At 36.8% G+C, this 17,309-nt stretch overlaps 2 protein-coding genes across 3 annotated transcripts; one reads left to right on the forward strand and one right to left on the reverse strand.

Moving 5' to 3' along the window:
* Positions 1–1,969: 1,969 nt before the first annotated feature.
* LOC122360611 (endoribonuclease ZC3H12A) lies at positions 1,970–10,827 on the forward strand. Of its 2 annotated transcripts, none has more exons than XM_043261383.1 (6): positions 1,970–2,092; positions 3,076–3,534; positions 4,959–5,098; positions 6,086–6,320; positions 6,431–6,537; positions 7,933–10,827. In XM_043261383.1, the coding sequence occupies exons 2-6, from the start codon at positions 3,179–3,181 to the stop codon at positions 8,847–8,849; spliced, it is 1,755 nt and encodes a 584-aa protein (XP_043117318.1). In that variant the 5' UTR covers positions 1,970–2,092; positions 3,076–3,178; the 3' UTR covers positions 8,850–10,827. The 2 variants fall into 2 exon arrangements, with proteins under 2 accessions (XP_043117318.1, XP_043117319.1); XM_043261384.1 differs by lacking the exon at positions 1,970–2,092 and adding an exon at positions 2,145–2,797.
* A 1,845-nt stretch (positions 10,828–12,672) lies between these two features.
* On the reverse strand, positions 12,673–16,688 carry LOC122360926 (CAP-Gly domain-containing linker protein 4). Its single transcript, XM_043261763.1, has 4 exons — positions 16,562–16,688; positions 16,338–16,449; positions 15,838–16,077; positions 12,673–13,923 (listed from the first exon to the last, which is right to left on the reverse strand). The coding sequence occupies exons 1-4, from the start codon at positions 16,662–16,664 to the stop codon at positions 13,866–13,868; spliced, it is 513 nt and encodes a 170-aa protein (XP_043117698.1). The 5' UTR covers positions 16,665–16,688; the 3' UTR covers positions 12,673–13,865.
* Between the last annotated feature and the right edge of the window lie 621 nt (positions 16,689–17,309).

Here is a 17,309-nt window from a genome sequence, read left to right on the forward strand (position 1 = left end):
AGATTTCATTATAAGGGTTGCAAGAAAGCTGGTAAACGTGGGAGACAATGAAATTAAATGAATGCAATTAAGTGGAATTTAAATAAATTTAGTGGAATTAAATTAAATGAAGATAATGTTTGATTTATTGGATTAAATAGTTAAAATATTATACAGCTCATTATATAGTCAGTAAATAATTTTTTTTTTTTTTTTTTTTTTTTTTAATGTAGACCCTATTTATCCATTTTTGAGTTCTGGCAGGACTATTAAATACCAATGCACAAAATATTATTTAAAAATAAAATGAATAGGAAACAGTGAGCTATCTCTTGCATTGTATTACATCGAGACTTCTGTGTATTCTGAACTTTTTAGCGCTTTTCGCACTGAAAGAGGTAACAAAGTGTAAAGCGCAACACAAGCTGTTTAAGATAACTTATGGAGCGTAGAAAATTCTGTATCATATACTTTTACTGCCCTCTTGTGTTCATTATAATGGAATTCTTTACAGAGGAAGCTCCTGACCAATAAATAAATAAATGAAAATACATTCATTTAAAAACACGAAAGTGCCTATGTGATGCCTATTTTGTGTTTCGTGTCATTGAGAATGCATTCATTTGATCAGCATTTGATGACAGGCTTTAAAAGAAACGAATGTAATCACGTGTGAAGACTTTGTGAATGCCAAACATTATTAGCATATTTAATAGTTTAAATAGTGTATCCCGCCGGTCCGGCCTCTCCCTGGATGCTTCTGGATGCCCGGTTGTCATGGCAGCCGACGGGGGTCAGCGGGGAAACTCATCTCTGTTTGCTGTAGCTCATTGCCCCCCTGTAATATCAGCGCCGGAGACACCTGGGCCCGCTGACACAGGACCTTAGAGAGAGCAGTGGACTGGCAACCCCCAGTGATTGCTTTCTCCAGCGTCCGGAACTGCACTCAGTACACACCATTAACCTGCGGCTCACAGAGCAGGACATATTAGTAACCTCACTCATAATAACTTCAATCTCAAGACAGATTTTACACACATTATTATATTTGTTTTATGTTGACGGAAATACACAACTACAATAAAAAAAAAGTTTTTGGTCATCCTAAAAGTGAAAAAAAATAGGATATATATATATATATATATATATATATATATATATATATATGGAAAACACATGAGAGAGGAAAAATCTTATGTAATCACATCTTACCTGTGTTTCGATACTTATCTCTCTTTCTTCAAGTGTAATATTATCCCACAATTGCTTACAAAAAGGCCATTATGTCATGATCATAAAATATGACATACCTTATGTTCATAAAAACACCTCCCACGTTTCTTTTAGACATGTTTCACGATCATAAATGTAAATTCACCTTACATTTATGATTGAAATTATGCAACAAAAGAGAAGTTGGAAAAAACAACTTTGTTGTGCTTAATTCAAGGTAATAATGCCACGAGGTAATATTTTTATTACTGATTTGTTAATTGTCTGTTGGTTATTAGTATTGATTAGCCTGTGTGTGTGTGTGTGTGTGTGTGTGTGTGTGTGTGTGTGTGTGTGTGTGTGTGTGTGTGTGTGTGTGTTTAATGCGAATATACACTTTGAAGAGTTGTTGGCAAAATAACATTAATAATAAATAATGATAATAAAAAGAAAATATACCCATTGGAGGTACAGGACAGTATGGGGGAAATGTGCTTTACTGTCATGGAAATAATTACAAATTAAATTTTCTAATCAGCACTAATAGCGGCAAAACCCTGCAATCCAATGTATACACCAGGAAGAGAAAAAGAGTGTTTAAAACAGAAATACAAGAACTGAAAACGAAATACCGCGTAAAGAAATAAATGTAAATAAATGGAGATTACAAAATATATTTAAAAAAATAATAATAATAAAAACACGTAAACGTGGTCGTCTCTCTGGTGTGTTGAGGCCAGCAGAGTCTCTTCCGGGGAGAAATAGGTTGAGTCACCTGTAACAGGAAGTAAGGTGTTGTTTAAAACACGTCGTAACACAAGCTCAGTACTTTCTAACACACACACACACACACACACACACACACGCTACAGAGCACCGGACTCATCACTGGGAGAATATGGTAGGGCTAACTTATTCTGCTGTGTTTTGCGAATTATGTGTAAGAAGCGTTTGTTTTGTTAACAGCTGAGGCGGGTGTTTAAACTGTCAGTATGTGACGCTTTACTAGTCTAACTTCAAAACTAAAGACGATTTATTAGTTTCTCTAGTACTCTGCCCGGGGTCCGAGGGCTGAGGTGAAGGCCCCCGCGTTCTGAGAAGAAGATAATTATTTCCTAATAAGTTGTATCGTCACGACATTGGCATTATGTTATATTTGTGTGTGTTTGTGTTATAACCCTGTATCTGTTTAATACGCTGCGTCCGTCTTATGCGATCAATGAATCAGGCACCCTTCGTGGAAAGTGTTTTAAAAGTAGGTTACCTGAAATGTAAAATTTGAATAAACACATTCTCGTTTAAATAAACAGGTTCTCGCATATGATGCTTTACATTTTAATATCGAAGCGATTATTAAAAGCAAATGCGGCGGTAGAACATCAATAAAGAACAATCTACGCCTGATGTAAACCTTTGTAAACTGATTTAGTTTGTCGGATGCATTGAAGTACATGTTGCCTTTTATTTAAATGTGATGCCTGAGCACCTCGGACAGTCCAGAAACCGGTTTAGTAAACGTTTTTAGTAAAATAGCACTACTGGGTTGATCTCTATCGCAAATAAATATTAAAGTCAGCTTGGAAACACAAAAACCTCTGAAGGACAGGTAAATAAACATCTAAGTTATAAGACTAAAACTTTTTTTGCAATATGCATGCATGCAATTGTTTAGATTTGTTTTGGGAAGAAGGTTAATAGAGAACTGAACTGCACTCAATGATATAGCCGCTGTCACTATGAATGATTGAATTTATGAAGATCAAATCTTGTAATGCGTAATAATAATATTTATATGTATTACCTTGTTCCACTGTTTACATATTTATTTATACCATGTTTAATTGCAGTATGTAGTTAATGTTTTTTTAATCATTTATGTCGCAGACTTATACAGAAGCCAGAGCAACATGTCAGAGCAGCATATGGACGACGCAGCAGCTCATGCACTGAAAAACCCCAGAACTTTAAACACGCAGCGTACGGCGGGATGCAGTCGAGGTGTTACCATCAACCCACCGGCCTGGGCCAAGACGGACCCGACCTCCGTGACCTGCAGATGAAGGTGGACTTCTTTCGTAAGCTGGGATACTCTCCGCAGGAGGTAAAGGCGGCCCTGAGGAAGCTCGGCCTGGGGACGGACACAAACGCGGTGCTGGGGGAGCTGGTGCGCTCAGGGGCCAAGGCCGTGCCCTCCTCCAGCTCTGACAGTGATGATGGTGTGTTCAGTTTGCCCCATCGGGGTGGAAGTTCATCTAGGACGCAGGCTTCAGCGCTGGAGGACGCCACTGAACCAGAAAGTGACCTGAAGCCTATTGTTATTGATGGAAGCAACGTGGCCATGAGGTGAGGACGTGATGCTAATGCCTTGGGTTTTCTTATGTGATTTTAAAAAAAAAAAAATTTCAATGGAAAGAGAATGGAGATCGAAAACCATTCTGCATTTTTGAGTCTCTGCCAGTTTAACAAGTATCAACCAGTCGGCGTTACAAAGGGAAATTCGCAGCAGCTGTACTCTGAGAAAAAAAACGTTTCCCAAATTATGCAAGGCTTTCACTTTCGGTGCTTTTTTTTTTTTTAATTGTTGGTTCACCTCGATTTCCTATAATTGTGCGAGTTATATGGTACAAATACAGACCTGCTGATAGCTTTATATTTAGAAGCAACATCAATTGATTAATAATTCATTATAGTAGTAAATAGTGCGTTGAATGTAATATCACTTACCACTTCCCTTACTGAATCACTCGTATTGCCTTTGGGCTTCAACTTAGACCTGGTTCTTTTGAAAAGGTTTGCGCTTCCCCTTTGTCCATGCTACTCTGTTCTCCAATATGCAAATAACACGCACTGTTTTAACCATTTCGTTTCCAAGATACCGTGGTCTCATGCTCAACACACTCTGCGACATTTTAGGTCACGCGTTCTGCAAAGGTCACAGTAAGGGAGACGTTCTTTCTTGAAATGAATGGTTTGCGAGTAGCGTAGAGTCGGTAGTAAGTTACAATGCTTCGTGCAGATTGTGTGTGAAAGCCAAACGATGCATTGATATTTTTGGGACAGCATCGTGATGACGCAATGGAAATGGCTGTTGTTCTTTTGTTGGATGCTTTTCAGTCAAAGCAAACAATTCTTCATCATTTCTGTCAATCTTATCATCTCTTTTTTTTTTCTCTCTATTATTTTTTTAACAGTAATACCATAAACATGTCTGACATGCATCCGTCAACGACTACATTTTGCATTCCAGTTGTTGTACTGCTGTCGTACTCCGTAATGTGGTTATGCAAATCGGGTTGTGTTATAGCATGCCTTTCAGTTGCGTTATTGCAATTTTAACATATACGTATGGAGAAAAAAAAAAATGTGATGGACCGAACGGTTTATTTTTAGGTTTGCTGAATCAACCCTTTGGAATTGAATACACTTTTCACATGTTTAAAAAAAGCTGATCGTGTTGATGCGTTAAATGGAAATCGTGAAATGCGTGTGTTTCGTTAAAAACAGCAGTTATTGAGCACCGCGCATAATAATTGACGAGCCCTTCACACAGGACTTGAAACTTGGAGACTTTTAAAAATGGGAGAATTAATTTGACTTTAATGAACATTGAATTTATGGTTATTTAAAGTTTTGGCATGCATATTTACTGATTTACTAATTTGCCAAAGTAAATCCTTTCTTTCTCTCTCTTTTATTTTTATTATTATTATAATTATTATTAGTGTTTTGTTTTGTTTTTTTTAACTGTCTCTCTTGTTCTCTTTTAGTCATGGGAACAAGGAAGTGTTTTCCTGCCGTGGGATTGAGCTGGCAGTTAATTACTTCCTTGACCGGGGACACAGAAATATCACTGTGTTTGTGCCTTCCTGGAGAAAAGAGCAGCCCAGGCCTGATGTACCTATTTCAGGTACAGACACTCCCTCAGCACTTTTGGTAAAAATGAGTCATCACAGACCGGTTTGTCTGAAAATTGAATACGCCCATCTGACTTCACACTCTAAGATAAAACGAACACTTTATAAATACTTTTATTTAGCAAGGATGCATTCAGTTCATCAAAACATTGTTTATACCGTTACAGAATCTTTAAACTGTAAATATATGCTGAACTTTCAAATCATCAAAGAAAGACTAGAGTGATTATTGCATCATTTTGTACAAAACAAAGGTTTACCGTTCATTAGTTTGTGGTTGCAAAACACTCCATCTGTATATCTGGTACTAGTACCGCACACTAGTACAGAATGACCTTTGTTTCAAGACTGTAGAAACATTCGGGTTCAGTTTTGACAGCCTGGAGGTGTTGATGCGGAGATGATAATCTCAGTTGTTTATGTCTCTGGACTGTCTCTCTTTTGTTGTGCACACCCCTGCTCAGATTCCTCAAATCAATTCGAGCAAGAACGGTAATAACAAAACAAGAAGAATAAGGAAGAGTTAAGTTTCCTGCAGGTCTCACCGGGAATTCCCCACCAGGAAGTTCAAGAGTTTTCCTTATCACCTGCAGTTTCACTGTGAATCTTTAATCGAGTCTGGTGCGGTGTGGTGAATTATTGCCTCCTCTCTGCTTCACAGATGACGGCCTGTGTTCTTTTGAATCTTTTGGTTCCTGAAAATAGCATTTGATATGGTCCCCTTCGATGGAATAACCATTTGTAATGTAGAAAACTGGTCAAGCAAGGTTAATTGCTTAAATTACTTACAGCTTAAAGTAGTTGTCTATAATAATTCCCAAATTGTTTCAATTTGATGGGTGTTATGTACCGGCTACTCTGTCAGAGACTGATAAATAACTTCCCATGGCAATAAGAAAGATGGTCTTCATTCCAAACTCACGCTAAAAATTTCCACAGAGGTGATTAAATATATAAAAAGAGTTTGTATTTGTTTCCAGATCAGCGTATTTTGGAAGAGCTGGAAAGGAAGAAGATTCTTGTGTTTACACCTTCACGAAGGGTTGGAGGAAAGCGTGTGGTTTGCTATGATGATCGCTTTATTGTCAAATTAGCTCATGATCTGGATGGCATTATAGTGTCCAACGACACATATCGTGATCTGCAAAGTGAACGTCCGGAGTGGAAGCGTTGCATTGAGGAGAGATTGCTTATGTACTCCTTTGTCAACGACAAGTATGTTTTTACAACTATTCTTTAGGAGTTTCCGTAATAACTCTTTTTTTATTATTATTATTATTCCTATACATTTAACTAACCATCCTCATCACCATCATCTTGGACAGATTCATGCCACCTGATGACCCTCTCGGCCGTCATGGACCCAATTTGGATAATTTTCTTCGTAAAAAAGCCTTGTTACTTGATCACAAGAGACAACTCTGTCCATATGGTAAGTACTTATCAGTCTCTATCACTCAGAAACATGTATGCCATATAAACCGTAAACTGCTAATTAAAACATTTTTAGGACTGTCAATTTAATGTGTTACTTCAGTGCAATTAATTATAAAAATATATCCCAATGAAAATGTCCAATGAGTCATCCCATATTTCATATTAATGGAACTTCCAGCCATCAAAGACATTCACAGCCAGATATAACACCCTGTTTTCCGGTGATAAGCTCATGGTCAATTATAAGAAAACCAAACAAAATGATATTATGACGTAAAGTCTGCTTTCAGCTGCCAAAGTAATTGAATGTCTTTGAGTTTTCTTAGCAAATACTGATGAGATTTGATGGTAATTAAATTGTCTTAAGTTCCCATATCATGCTAATTTACAATTTCATAATTGTATTTTTGGGTCACTAAAATATAGTTTAAAGCTACGTTTAAAGTCCAAACTGTGTGCATTTGACATAGCTACATCATCACATTGCACATTTTCTTAATACCTGCTTACTGGCTAGATTAAAGTGATTTTACTAAGTGACAGATATAATAGCATGTCTACAAACAAGATATTTTAGGCAAGTGTTTTTAGCTGAAGAGATTAAATCTCATTGGCATTACCTTTACACATCAGTACTGCCCCTTGAAGGCCAACGTCTTGGAGAGACGCTCCAACAAGCTTGCCTGGAGGTCTTTAGCGTCTAGGTCTTTAGACCTTGATTAGTTGTTTCATGTGTGCTTAATTAGGATTGGAGCTAAACTCTGGCTATTACACACTAAAGGTAAAAAAAGTCAAAAAGCATAATAGAACCCCTTTAGTAAATCTGCATTGAATGTAATTCAGTCAGTTGATAGTCCTAGTATTTCTCCAAACTTCGTGGTCTTTGATCTTGCTCATGGAGACCCACTCTCCTATAGAGTTTAGCTCCAACCATAATCAAACGTATCTGAATAGATGTATTCAGGATTACTTGAAAATCACAAGTGGGTGTTTTAGAAATAAACTTTGCAGGGCAGTGGGTCTCTATGAGCTGGATAGTAAGTAGACCAGGGGTGAAGACCCACAGTCTTGCAAAGTTTAGCTCTATTTCTCATCAGATATAGCTGAACAAGCTAATCAAGGTTACTAGGTTAGTATTGAGCTTTTTTTTCAAGTTTGGGGAAAACTCAGCTGGACTGTGGCTCTCCAGGACACCTCTGAAGTAGACCAAAAATCTGGAAAATGGGGTCTTGGAAGGCTACTGTCCTGCAGTTTTTAGTTGCATTCCTAATCAAACACACCTGAAAAATCTAACTTGTGTTTCCAGGGTTGCTAGAAAACTACATGTAGGTGTCTAAACTAAATGTTGTGCATTCTTGAAGTAGACCACATTTCTCTTTTTACTCTTCAGGAAAAAAGTGCACATATGGGATTAAGTGTAAGTTCTACCACCCTGAGCGCACAAACCAGTCACAGCGTTCTCTAGCCGATGAGCTCAGAGAGAATGCCAGACTGTCTGGCTCAAAAGAGGAAAGCAGAGTAAATGGGCCAATAAGAGGCATGTACCCAAGGAATGACCCTTGCTTTGGGTCCAGCTCAACCTCCTTGGAGCAAGAACTGGAACAAAAGCTCAGCTTGGATCTCGAGAGCTCTGACGGCAGAGAGGTTATGCTCCAGTACTGGGATGACATTTTGTCCACCAAAAAGCTTTTAAATACAACCACAGTGGGACAACGCAGTGTTTCGGTAGACAGAACCAGCCTGCAAACAACTTATCCAAAAAACCCTTCATCCATTTTCAGTTCTGACTCAGGGCTTGGATCCTACGAAAGCCAGTTTTCAGATCCGTCCCAGAGCATTGATGAGTTGCATAGGATGAGATCCAGTCATCCACCGATGTCTGGTAACCTTGGTGTACCTGCAGGTGGCCAGCACTACTATGAAAACATGAATCCTTTCTCCAACTATCAGCCCAACTTTGGTGCCTACAGCTCCCTACCTCTGCACAACCCTGTCCAGCGTTACAGTCTTCCTGCTTACGGTGCCTGGTCTTACCCTTACTTCTTACCACAGGCAACCAGTTTACCTGAACCTTTAACCTGTCCTAGCTCGCACAGGTCTCCTGATGTCTATGGAAGCCAGCAGCACTCAGCCATGCCACAGTCCAACGCTTTCCAGGAAGAAAGAGAGGAGGTCAGGAAGAAGCTTCATGCGATTTTTAACCCGCGTCACGTAAACAAAGTTATGGAAATGTTCCCGCAGCTGAAAGATGCACAGCAGCTGGCAGCACAGATTCTCAAACTCAAGTCCAGCGGAGAGTTTTTCTAACCAGCTTTGAAACTTTGGGTCCATAAACAAGACTGCATACCAAGTTTATCAAAAGAAAGAGTATCTACGCTCTCAAAAAAATGTGCAAACATTGTACGTTTAGGGGTACTTTTTTTAAACCCTTAAATATGTTTGTAGTAGTGCTTTAAAGGTACATATTACAACTCTTAGATAAACACCTTTTAGGGGGAGATAAGGTACAAACTTGTCGATTTAGGGGTATGACAACGTTTGTCTTTAACTTTGTACCTTTTTTTTTTTTAACCCTTAAAATTTAAAAGTAGTACTTTCAAAGTACTTTATTATAATTATTATTATTACTACTACTACTACTACACTACTTTAAAAGCACCTATTACTAGTATGCACCTTTGAGGGGTAGGTAAGGTACTGATGTTAATTTAAGGATGTTGCCCATGATTGCAATTCTTGTTTCGTTTTGTTTTTTCCCTGAAGCTTTGGTAGCTCTTTTCTGTTGAGGGTGTGTGTGTGTGTGAGAGATATCTTTAAAGCTTCAGAAACCCGAATGACTTATCACATAGTACATGTGGTAACTATGTATGACTAAAAAAGTCAAATGTCTGGCTAGATTTTTTAGGGTTACTTTAAGAGGTTGATGCACATTGCATCAATTGTTGCTCCTAACGTGTAGCAAACTGTACAGTACCTTGGCTCAAAGGCTACAGATTTGGTTTTGGGCAGAAGCTGAAATATCATTTGAGAATTCTAAATATAGTCGTTTATAATTGCAGTCATTAAGGAACCTCCCTGTTTTCAATGCTCATAGTAATTTTCTAGTTAGTTTGTCTGCTGCTAATTCATTTAAATCGGTTCCTCAACAGAATTGCTTTAAATAGCTGGAGGTGTGATTCCTTGTTTCCTGGAATCTTTTGTTGTGTTTCTTTGTTTTAATTATTGTGGGTGGGAATCCCGTGATATGTTTTTATTATGAAGCTTACGCCAAGCGCTGTGATTCGACTCTGCGACGCTTTACGGCTTTTGAAACAATTACCACAGTACTGGACGTCATCTTTATTCGTTCTTCAATGTTACATGTTTCACATCAGGTCGGTTCTGCTGTGTAACTCTGAGCTTCTTGATTTTGTTTTCAACTGAATGTTCAAAGAACATCTCCCAGCTTTCCTTCTATGCAAAATTGACTTACCACATTGTTCAAAACATCTGCTCTCAAACGAGAAGAGTGAACTCTTTGCACTAATTGTCGCGATTTGACATAATTGTGTAAATTATACAATGAATGCCATAAAAAAATAAGGCTTTAAATGTCAATTCAACATAATTATGAACGTTATTATTATATTTTACTGTTTTATCCACTGTTTTCAAATGAGCATATAGGTATGTGTGATCGCAACCCACTTGTGTTTTAATATCTATATTAATGTGAACAAATTCAAAGACGCTGTCAGCGAGTATGAGTTTGTACAGTTTCATGTACAGCAGATTTTTAATTATAGCATCTGTTTGCAAAGATGTTCCATAGACATTATATTTCATGCTTTTGCTGTTCTTATTTTTCAGTTCTAAAAATTTCATGAAATCAGCAATAACACTTAAAGCCTTTATGTATAGCGCATTAAAGGTATTCATATAATTCATGTAATTTGTAATGCATTGTTTTTCAGAAAAATAATTGCAACCAAATTTAAAATGCATTACAAGATTTGTTTGTTTGTCGTTTTGAATGCATTATACTTTCTAAAGATGTAACGGTGAGTTTTTTTTTTTAAAATATTGTACTGTATTATACATGTGGAAACAATTCATTTGTTCAAACAACATGCTCGAACCATGTTTATATCCTGCCAGTGCATTATAATAATTAATGTGAACTGGAAATAAGTTCTCAATGTTGGGATGATAAATGCAATGGGAAAATATTGCTCCTTGTCTCTTAAACGGTAATAAAGCAGTAGTAATAAAATTGCATGAATGAATAAATAAAAAGCTAAAAGTGGATGTGGCAGTTCTTGGTACACGTCATCTCATACCCTCACTGAAATAACAATAATAACAGAAACAGATAAGTAATGACAGAAAGTAGTGTCATAATTAGTAAATTGATAAACAATCTTATATGATTTATATATATATATATATATATATATATATATATATATATATATATATATATATATATATATATATATATATATATATATATTGTATTCCATATATATACATATATATGGAATACACATATTTTTCACGTGTTCACTTTATTGATTTCAATTTAACCTTTATGGTTTAAATAATCTTGCATACAGGTTTTTAAATTCTACAAATATTATAATTTCTGGTAATATGAGCTGTATAAATACTGCATACATCAATCATTTTAAAAAGAGAAAGAAAACAGCACAATGTTTTTTGGATGGAGATTAACCAGTAATACCACATACATTAGGTTTTTATGTCAACTGCATGTTAACAAGCTGGGAAAGTCATTGTTGACACGAAATAAAATGCTTTTGCGAAATAGTTTCTGTTTTGATTTTATTTGTGACTGATGGCAATGTTTTAACTGGCATCTGAAAGTACAATCCGTTTAATCCAGTACTTAAAACACCTTTAACACAAAACATTCTGTGCCATTTGTTACTTTATTACATTTTATTATTATAATTACTGCTTTTCAACAAATAGTTATTTATATGCTTATTTTCAATTTAACTGCAAGGAGATATTATAAAGCTCTGGTATATAATGTTGAGACATGAATAATTGTACATATGATGACTTATGATGTCCAGTATTTGCACGAGAGTGTACAGTATGACAGTTTATTTGAACTGAATAATACATCTGGGGAGACTACATGTCAATGTCAAATTATGTATACATTTCTTTCTCTCTCGCTGTCCTTCCCTCCCTTTTTGACAATATATTTATCTATTTACATCCTACAAGGAAGAAGGAAATGCACAAGCACCGAAAAGTGTTACGAAAATGCAAAACAGCTCCCTGTAAATCATGTGATCATTGTTTATTTCCTTATCTTAATCCATAGGAATGTGATTTGCTTTCTTTGTAAGAGGAAATTCGGTCGAAAATAACCAAAAAAAAAAGGCCAAAGCAAACACTTTTGCGTAAGCTGTCTGTAACCGTTTACATTTGATAACCTGAACGTTATCGTTTCTCTTTGAGATATCCGTGGGTAAAAATGTTTGATATCATTCATTTCCATGAATGGGGTATAAGATTGTCATGTATTAGTCCAGTCTTTTTCCTGAAACGCCAGAACACACCGTAAAAAAAATTACAGTGATTTTTAATTGTAAAAACTGAAAATGCTATGGTTTGTGGTAAATTTGTATGAATTTGAGTTTTTTTTTCTTTGAAATAACCGTTTCTTCTTAGATTTTTCTTATCACTTATGTTTATTAGGGTCTGTAATGTGGTTAAATTAATGTCTATTGCATATTTCAGTTTAAACACCATGATGAAGCACATTCTATATATGTTTAAAAGCGCCTTGTTCATGCTGCTTTGGTTCATCGTGTTCATTTCTAATCACCACCTGCATTTTGGTGGTTTTCGGTGTATCTTAAAGGTAAAAAACTGATTTTAGTACTTGGTATATTAACATTATATCAGTTAATGAAATGATGGTAACTGTAAATAGTAACGTAAAACTTAAAACACTGTTACCGTATATTTTTCCCCAGCTACTGTTTTTTTACCGTAATTTAATTCATTTTATTGTTATCTTTTTTTGCACATCCTTAAATAAACAGAAAATCTTTTTATAATTACATTACAACAGAGGGCTGTTTCATAAAACAAGTTTACCAAATAAGCCAGGTTTCGGTCTATTTGGTAAACTTGGTTTATGAAACAGGCCTCTTATTAATATCATGCCCTTAATTTTGAACAGAATGCAGCAGAGGTGACTGGTTTCTACCTCAGATGGCTGTGCAAATGTACTCTTTATCCATTTTCAATAGAGTGTATCCTTCATTTGCATTAACGGATATTGGCAATAAGCAGTCACGCATGGAATGAACGTCAAACAGAATTCCACAGAATTTGATCACGACTGTTCCTTGCAAAGGAAATATTTTGGATAATTGGATCTGTTTAACCTACTGATACTGAGTCTTCGTTTTAGTATATATTTTAAATACAGTATTTTCTCAGCAATCATAAATACGAACAAGTGCAGATTCCAACACAATCTCGTGGCAGCGAATAACTATATTTACACTTGGCCATCTATTCTGTAATTGTAATTTTCTGTACCATCTGCTTCCGTCTTATTGAGGTTAGGGTTAGTGTGTATTTTTCGAAAAACCCATACGTTTTCATACAAATCGTTTTATTGTGTGTGATTTCTTGGGAAAAATGGCAGCTTATTAATAGGCAGAGACACCAATAGCTAATACACTCATAGGCCGATGCCATCCAATGGCGCGATTTTGGGGTCAAATGCTATATGAATCATTTTTGCTATAATATATGGTGCATAAATGACCCCCTTCACCTGTTTGCCAGTTATAACTTATTGTTTTACTAGTAGAGATACACCATACACAGTTAGTGTTATTGTAGTCCAAGCGTGTAAATAGTTAGCATTTTAGCACCTACGTATTTATCGTCCCGTAGTTTTTTAATGGGTTTCATAAATGCCTAAAGTGGTTAACGCAAGCCTAAGATATCACTTTTTGTCTGGTCACCACCAAGTAACTAAATGTGACCGCAGAGGTTGTCTGGTACACTAAACGTCTAACAGGTAAACTCATCTACTCTCTACCCAGTTTCACAGCCACATTGTGTTTATAATCATCCTATTGCGTGCTATTAAAAGCAAACCGCGTTTTTTTTGCACGTTTCGAATTTCTGCAATATTCCAAAAGCCAGTTGTGCTGTTCTGGGTTGGCCTACAAAGATAATTCATCATCGCCGTGCTCTGTTGTGGATCCAGAAAGCGAACGGTTGCAAGAGTGCCCTTGAGCGGCCTGGAGAGTCTTCGCTTAATTCTTCCGATAAGAGCATCTACTCCCAAGCCATTAACAATTTACTGAATGCTACAAACGCACCATGTCCAGGGTCACTGAAGAGAAAGAGGAAATTCAAAAAAGAAATATCAGAATGAAAGAAGAGGACTGAAATTAATGTATTGTAAAAGCAATATTACTATTATTTCACGACAAGACATGTAGAAATCTAGGTGACACTTTAGAATACTTACTGTCAAATTAATAAGCAATTATTGAAGAACTAACAGTTAATTATTCATTAACACTTGACAAAGTTGTGCTAACTAATCAGTATGCAATAGAATTTTATGACTGTGTTAAGTAACGGTTAGCTAATTAATAACTAATGTATTCTGCCATACTTCCTACTCAATAAGGTTCAAGAAATATAACTACTACTGAGCAGTTATACACAAATAATTACTATAATAATAATAATAATAAGGTCAGGTTGAGGCCTAGAAATCGATTAATAACTAAACTTAATTACTAAAACCTATATTTTCGCTTTCCCTCAGTCCTTGCCTTGCATACAGGAACTGAATTATTTGTATATGCTGAGGAGGCACACTTACAGTACTGTATATAAAATGTATTATATAATAACTTATATAAAATAAGTTATCGCAAGGCAGTGGAGTGGCGGTGGGGTTCCTATCGTAAGCTGATTTCTCACCAAACACTCACAAAACAATTCATTACACAGACAAAACCTCAAAACCTAACATTTATTGCGTTTATTAATATTGCATTGTCATACTACAACTAATAACATTTATATGAAAGGTTCACAGTTAAATGTAATTGTGCATGACTGTTCATTAGTAATTACTTCGTAGTTATTGAACCTTAACTAGTAGATAATTAATATTAGTTATTCGGGAGGTATGACAGAATGCATTAGTTATTTATTAGCTACCTGTTGCTTAACACATTCCTAAAATTGTAGTACATATTGAGTAGTTAACACATATTCCTTAGTAGTTAACAGTAGGGAGTTAAGTGTTAATGAATAATTACCTTTAGGTCCTTCAACAACTCCTTATTTGTTATGTAGTAAGTGAGAAACGCTATTCTAAAGTGTTACCGAAATTTGTGTGTATTTACAGAAGAATGTGGTCGGCTACATTGTAAGCCTGCACTGGATGTCTACACTACACTGCATCAAAGAAAATGCTACAAAATTGTTGTTGAAAGCAAATCAATCGCATGAACATGATTAGTCCAGATAGTGGCCGCATCCAAAAGGTGAAAAATACTGCCTCCACAGGCAACTGGCAAGACTGGGCACGTCCAAATCTAATGACTGCGTCACCTTGTCTGCTGTGATACCTTGACCTGATCAACTCTTGAAGGCAGCATTGATGTACCCTTTGCTGACTGTGACACCTCACTGTGCTGTGCATTTTCTGACAACTGAGCTAAAGATGGCATCTGAAAGTTGTGTTTGGTGGTCACTTTTAAGACGTTTATGCTGCCTCAGAAGTCTATCTAACGTCAGTTTGGGAAGGTGCACAAATGCTGCCTGCAAAGTCATTGCTTGATAGACCAACAAGTCAAATGCAAAAGCTTTCAGACGCAGCCGGACATTAATAGGTCCTATTTACTTTTAATACGACGTGTTGCGCCATTCTTATCTGGTGTAGACAAGGTGTGAGACCTGCCAGTTTGCACCAATCCAACTAGACGAGATTCCTAGTAACTACACTTTACTTGTTTGTTCTGCAGGCCAAGACACAAAATCTTCCACTGGAAAAATTATATGAGTTCTTGTGTTGACTGATATGCTATCCTTCTGATGGATGAGCCAACTAATTAGTTTGTTTGTTCGTTTTTTAATAATGATTTTCCAACTGTCCGGTCAAATCAAATTTGTTATTTGGCACGCTTTTCTTGGTGATGAAGGAAATGTCCTTGCTACGTTACTACGTTAACAAGTTTTCCCATCATATGAATTCCTGAAGGAATGAGAAAGAAAATGATCATACCAGTAAAAGTAGCGCTGACCCTCATAGGTGCCATCATGTTGTCCATTATCAGCCAGTTCCAGTTCTACGCCAAGATGGTAATCGGGAGAGTTTTGTATGTTTCCCAGGTAGCGTAAGGTGCCGGTGCTGATCCGTCCAGAGGGTAACATGATTCGGACCCTGTGACCAATCTTCAGATCCAGGGGGGAGTGGGGTACAAACACTCGATGAGGTCCCCCTCCACTCCTCCAGGACCTCACACTGAAGAAAGAAGTCGTGCAAGCACAAGTATGGTGTTTAGACTGGACGTTTAAACTGGAATCCCAAAAATGTTACACGTTAATAACTCATTAAGAGCTCTCTGGAATATGTTCTTCTGATTGGTCGGTGCATTGCATTCCACAGTAAGATTTGTCTGTTTAGAACACGGTTCTATGGAAAACTTTATTGTGACAGCACTTTTCAGTGACAAGAGCAGGGCATGCATGAACATGTCCAGCTTAAAACACTGTCAACGATACCTGATGTTAGACATGACAGAAGTGGCTCTGGAGTCTGATGGGCAGGAGGTTTGACTTCCACCATCTCTAAGCTGTTCCAGATCAGGTCCCTTCTGCTGGTGTCTGAGACCACCTGTGGAAAGTTGGAAGAGATTATCAAAAACTTTCCAAATATATTTAATTTCATATTTCCTCAGACGAGGGCAGTTCTGACATCCAGGCAGTCCGCTAAAGAAAGCTCTTACTAGAACATTCATGCTCCCTCTCCACTGGATTAAGTCCGTTCTCCAAGCCAGACTCTAGAAAGACTTCATTTGCTTCTTCTGAATCAGTGTCTCTGTACAGCATTCCAGTCCTTACCAAAATCTCAGAGGTCAGCTGAAAAGATCGCATCACACAATGAAAATACACGTTAGAAAAGTTCCGTTCAAATCATAATCGTTTCCACACTGTAAAAAAAGTGACTGTATTGATCAATTAGTCCCGAATCATTTATTCAGAAATGAAAGAAGTCAAGGCCTTTATGATAGAGTCGATGAATCATTCACTCAACTGATTTATTCAAACTTGCTGTGCATAAAAATTGTTCACCTTTATGGTGGAGTGAATTAATGATTTTTTTTTTTTTTTATGAAAAATCAGTCACTGAAAAATTCACGTGGCCAGTTTGTATAGCTTAGATCAGGCTTAGTTGTGCAATGCGATTGGCTCTTGTGTCTCGTGACCAGAGCATGTGAGCGGAGAGCATCTTTCCGAAGCTTCCGTTCAGCTCGCTCAATCTCAAACTCAAGCTTAAGGTCAGTCGATCTTTTCTTTTTTTTTTCTTTTTACAATTGCATGCAAATCATTCAATTAACAAATATCAAAAAATGACTCAAAAAGTGGCACCAAAGGGTCCTGACCAAGTGGAAAAATGTGAAATGAGTAAAAACGTGTTACACTACGTGTTTCTCAAAATTGCAATGGCTTGAAAATTCTTCAAATCTTCACGCT

This window comes from Puntigrus tetrazona, chromosome 16 (genome assembly GCF_018831695.1).
Source record: "Puntigrus tetrazona isolate hp1 chromosome 16, ASM1883169v1, whole genome shotgun sequence".
Lineage (NCBI taxonomy): Eukaryota > Metazoa > Chordata > Actinopteri > Cypriniformes > Cyprinidae > Puntigrus > Puntigrus tetrazona.

Bases quoted from the DNA above. Each gene is read 5' to 3' on its own strand.
- LOC122360926 (XM_043261763.1), bottom strand. From the start codon at position 16,664: ATGCTGTACAGAGACACTGATTCAGAAGAAGCAAATGAAGTCTTTCTA. The intron at 16,450-16,561 runs GTAAGAGCTTTC...AACTTTCCACAG, and splicing joins GAGGGAGCATGAATGTTCTA to GTGGTCTCAGACACCAGCAG. The intron at 16,078-16,337 runs GTATCGTTGACA...TTCTTTCTTCAG, and splicing joins TCTGTCATGTCTAACATCAG to TGTGAGGTCCTGGAGGAGTG.
- LOC122360611 (XM_043261383.1), top strand. From the start codon at position 3,179: ATGCAGTCGAGGTGTTACCATCAACCCACCGGCCTGGGCCAAGACGGA. The intron at 3,535-4,958 runs GTGAGGACGTGA...GTTCTCTTTTAG, and splicing joins GGAAGCAACGTGGCCATGAG to TCATGGGAACAAGGAAGTGT. The intron at 5,099-6,085 runs GTACAGACACTC...ATTTGTTTCCAG, and splicing joins GCCTGATGTACCTATTTCAG to ATCAGCGTATTTTGGAAGAG.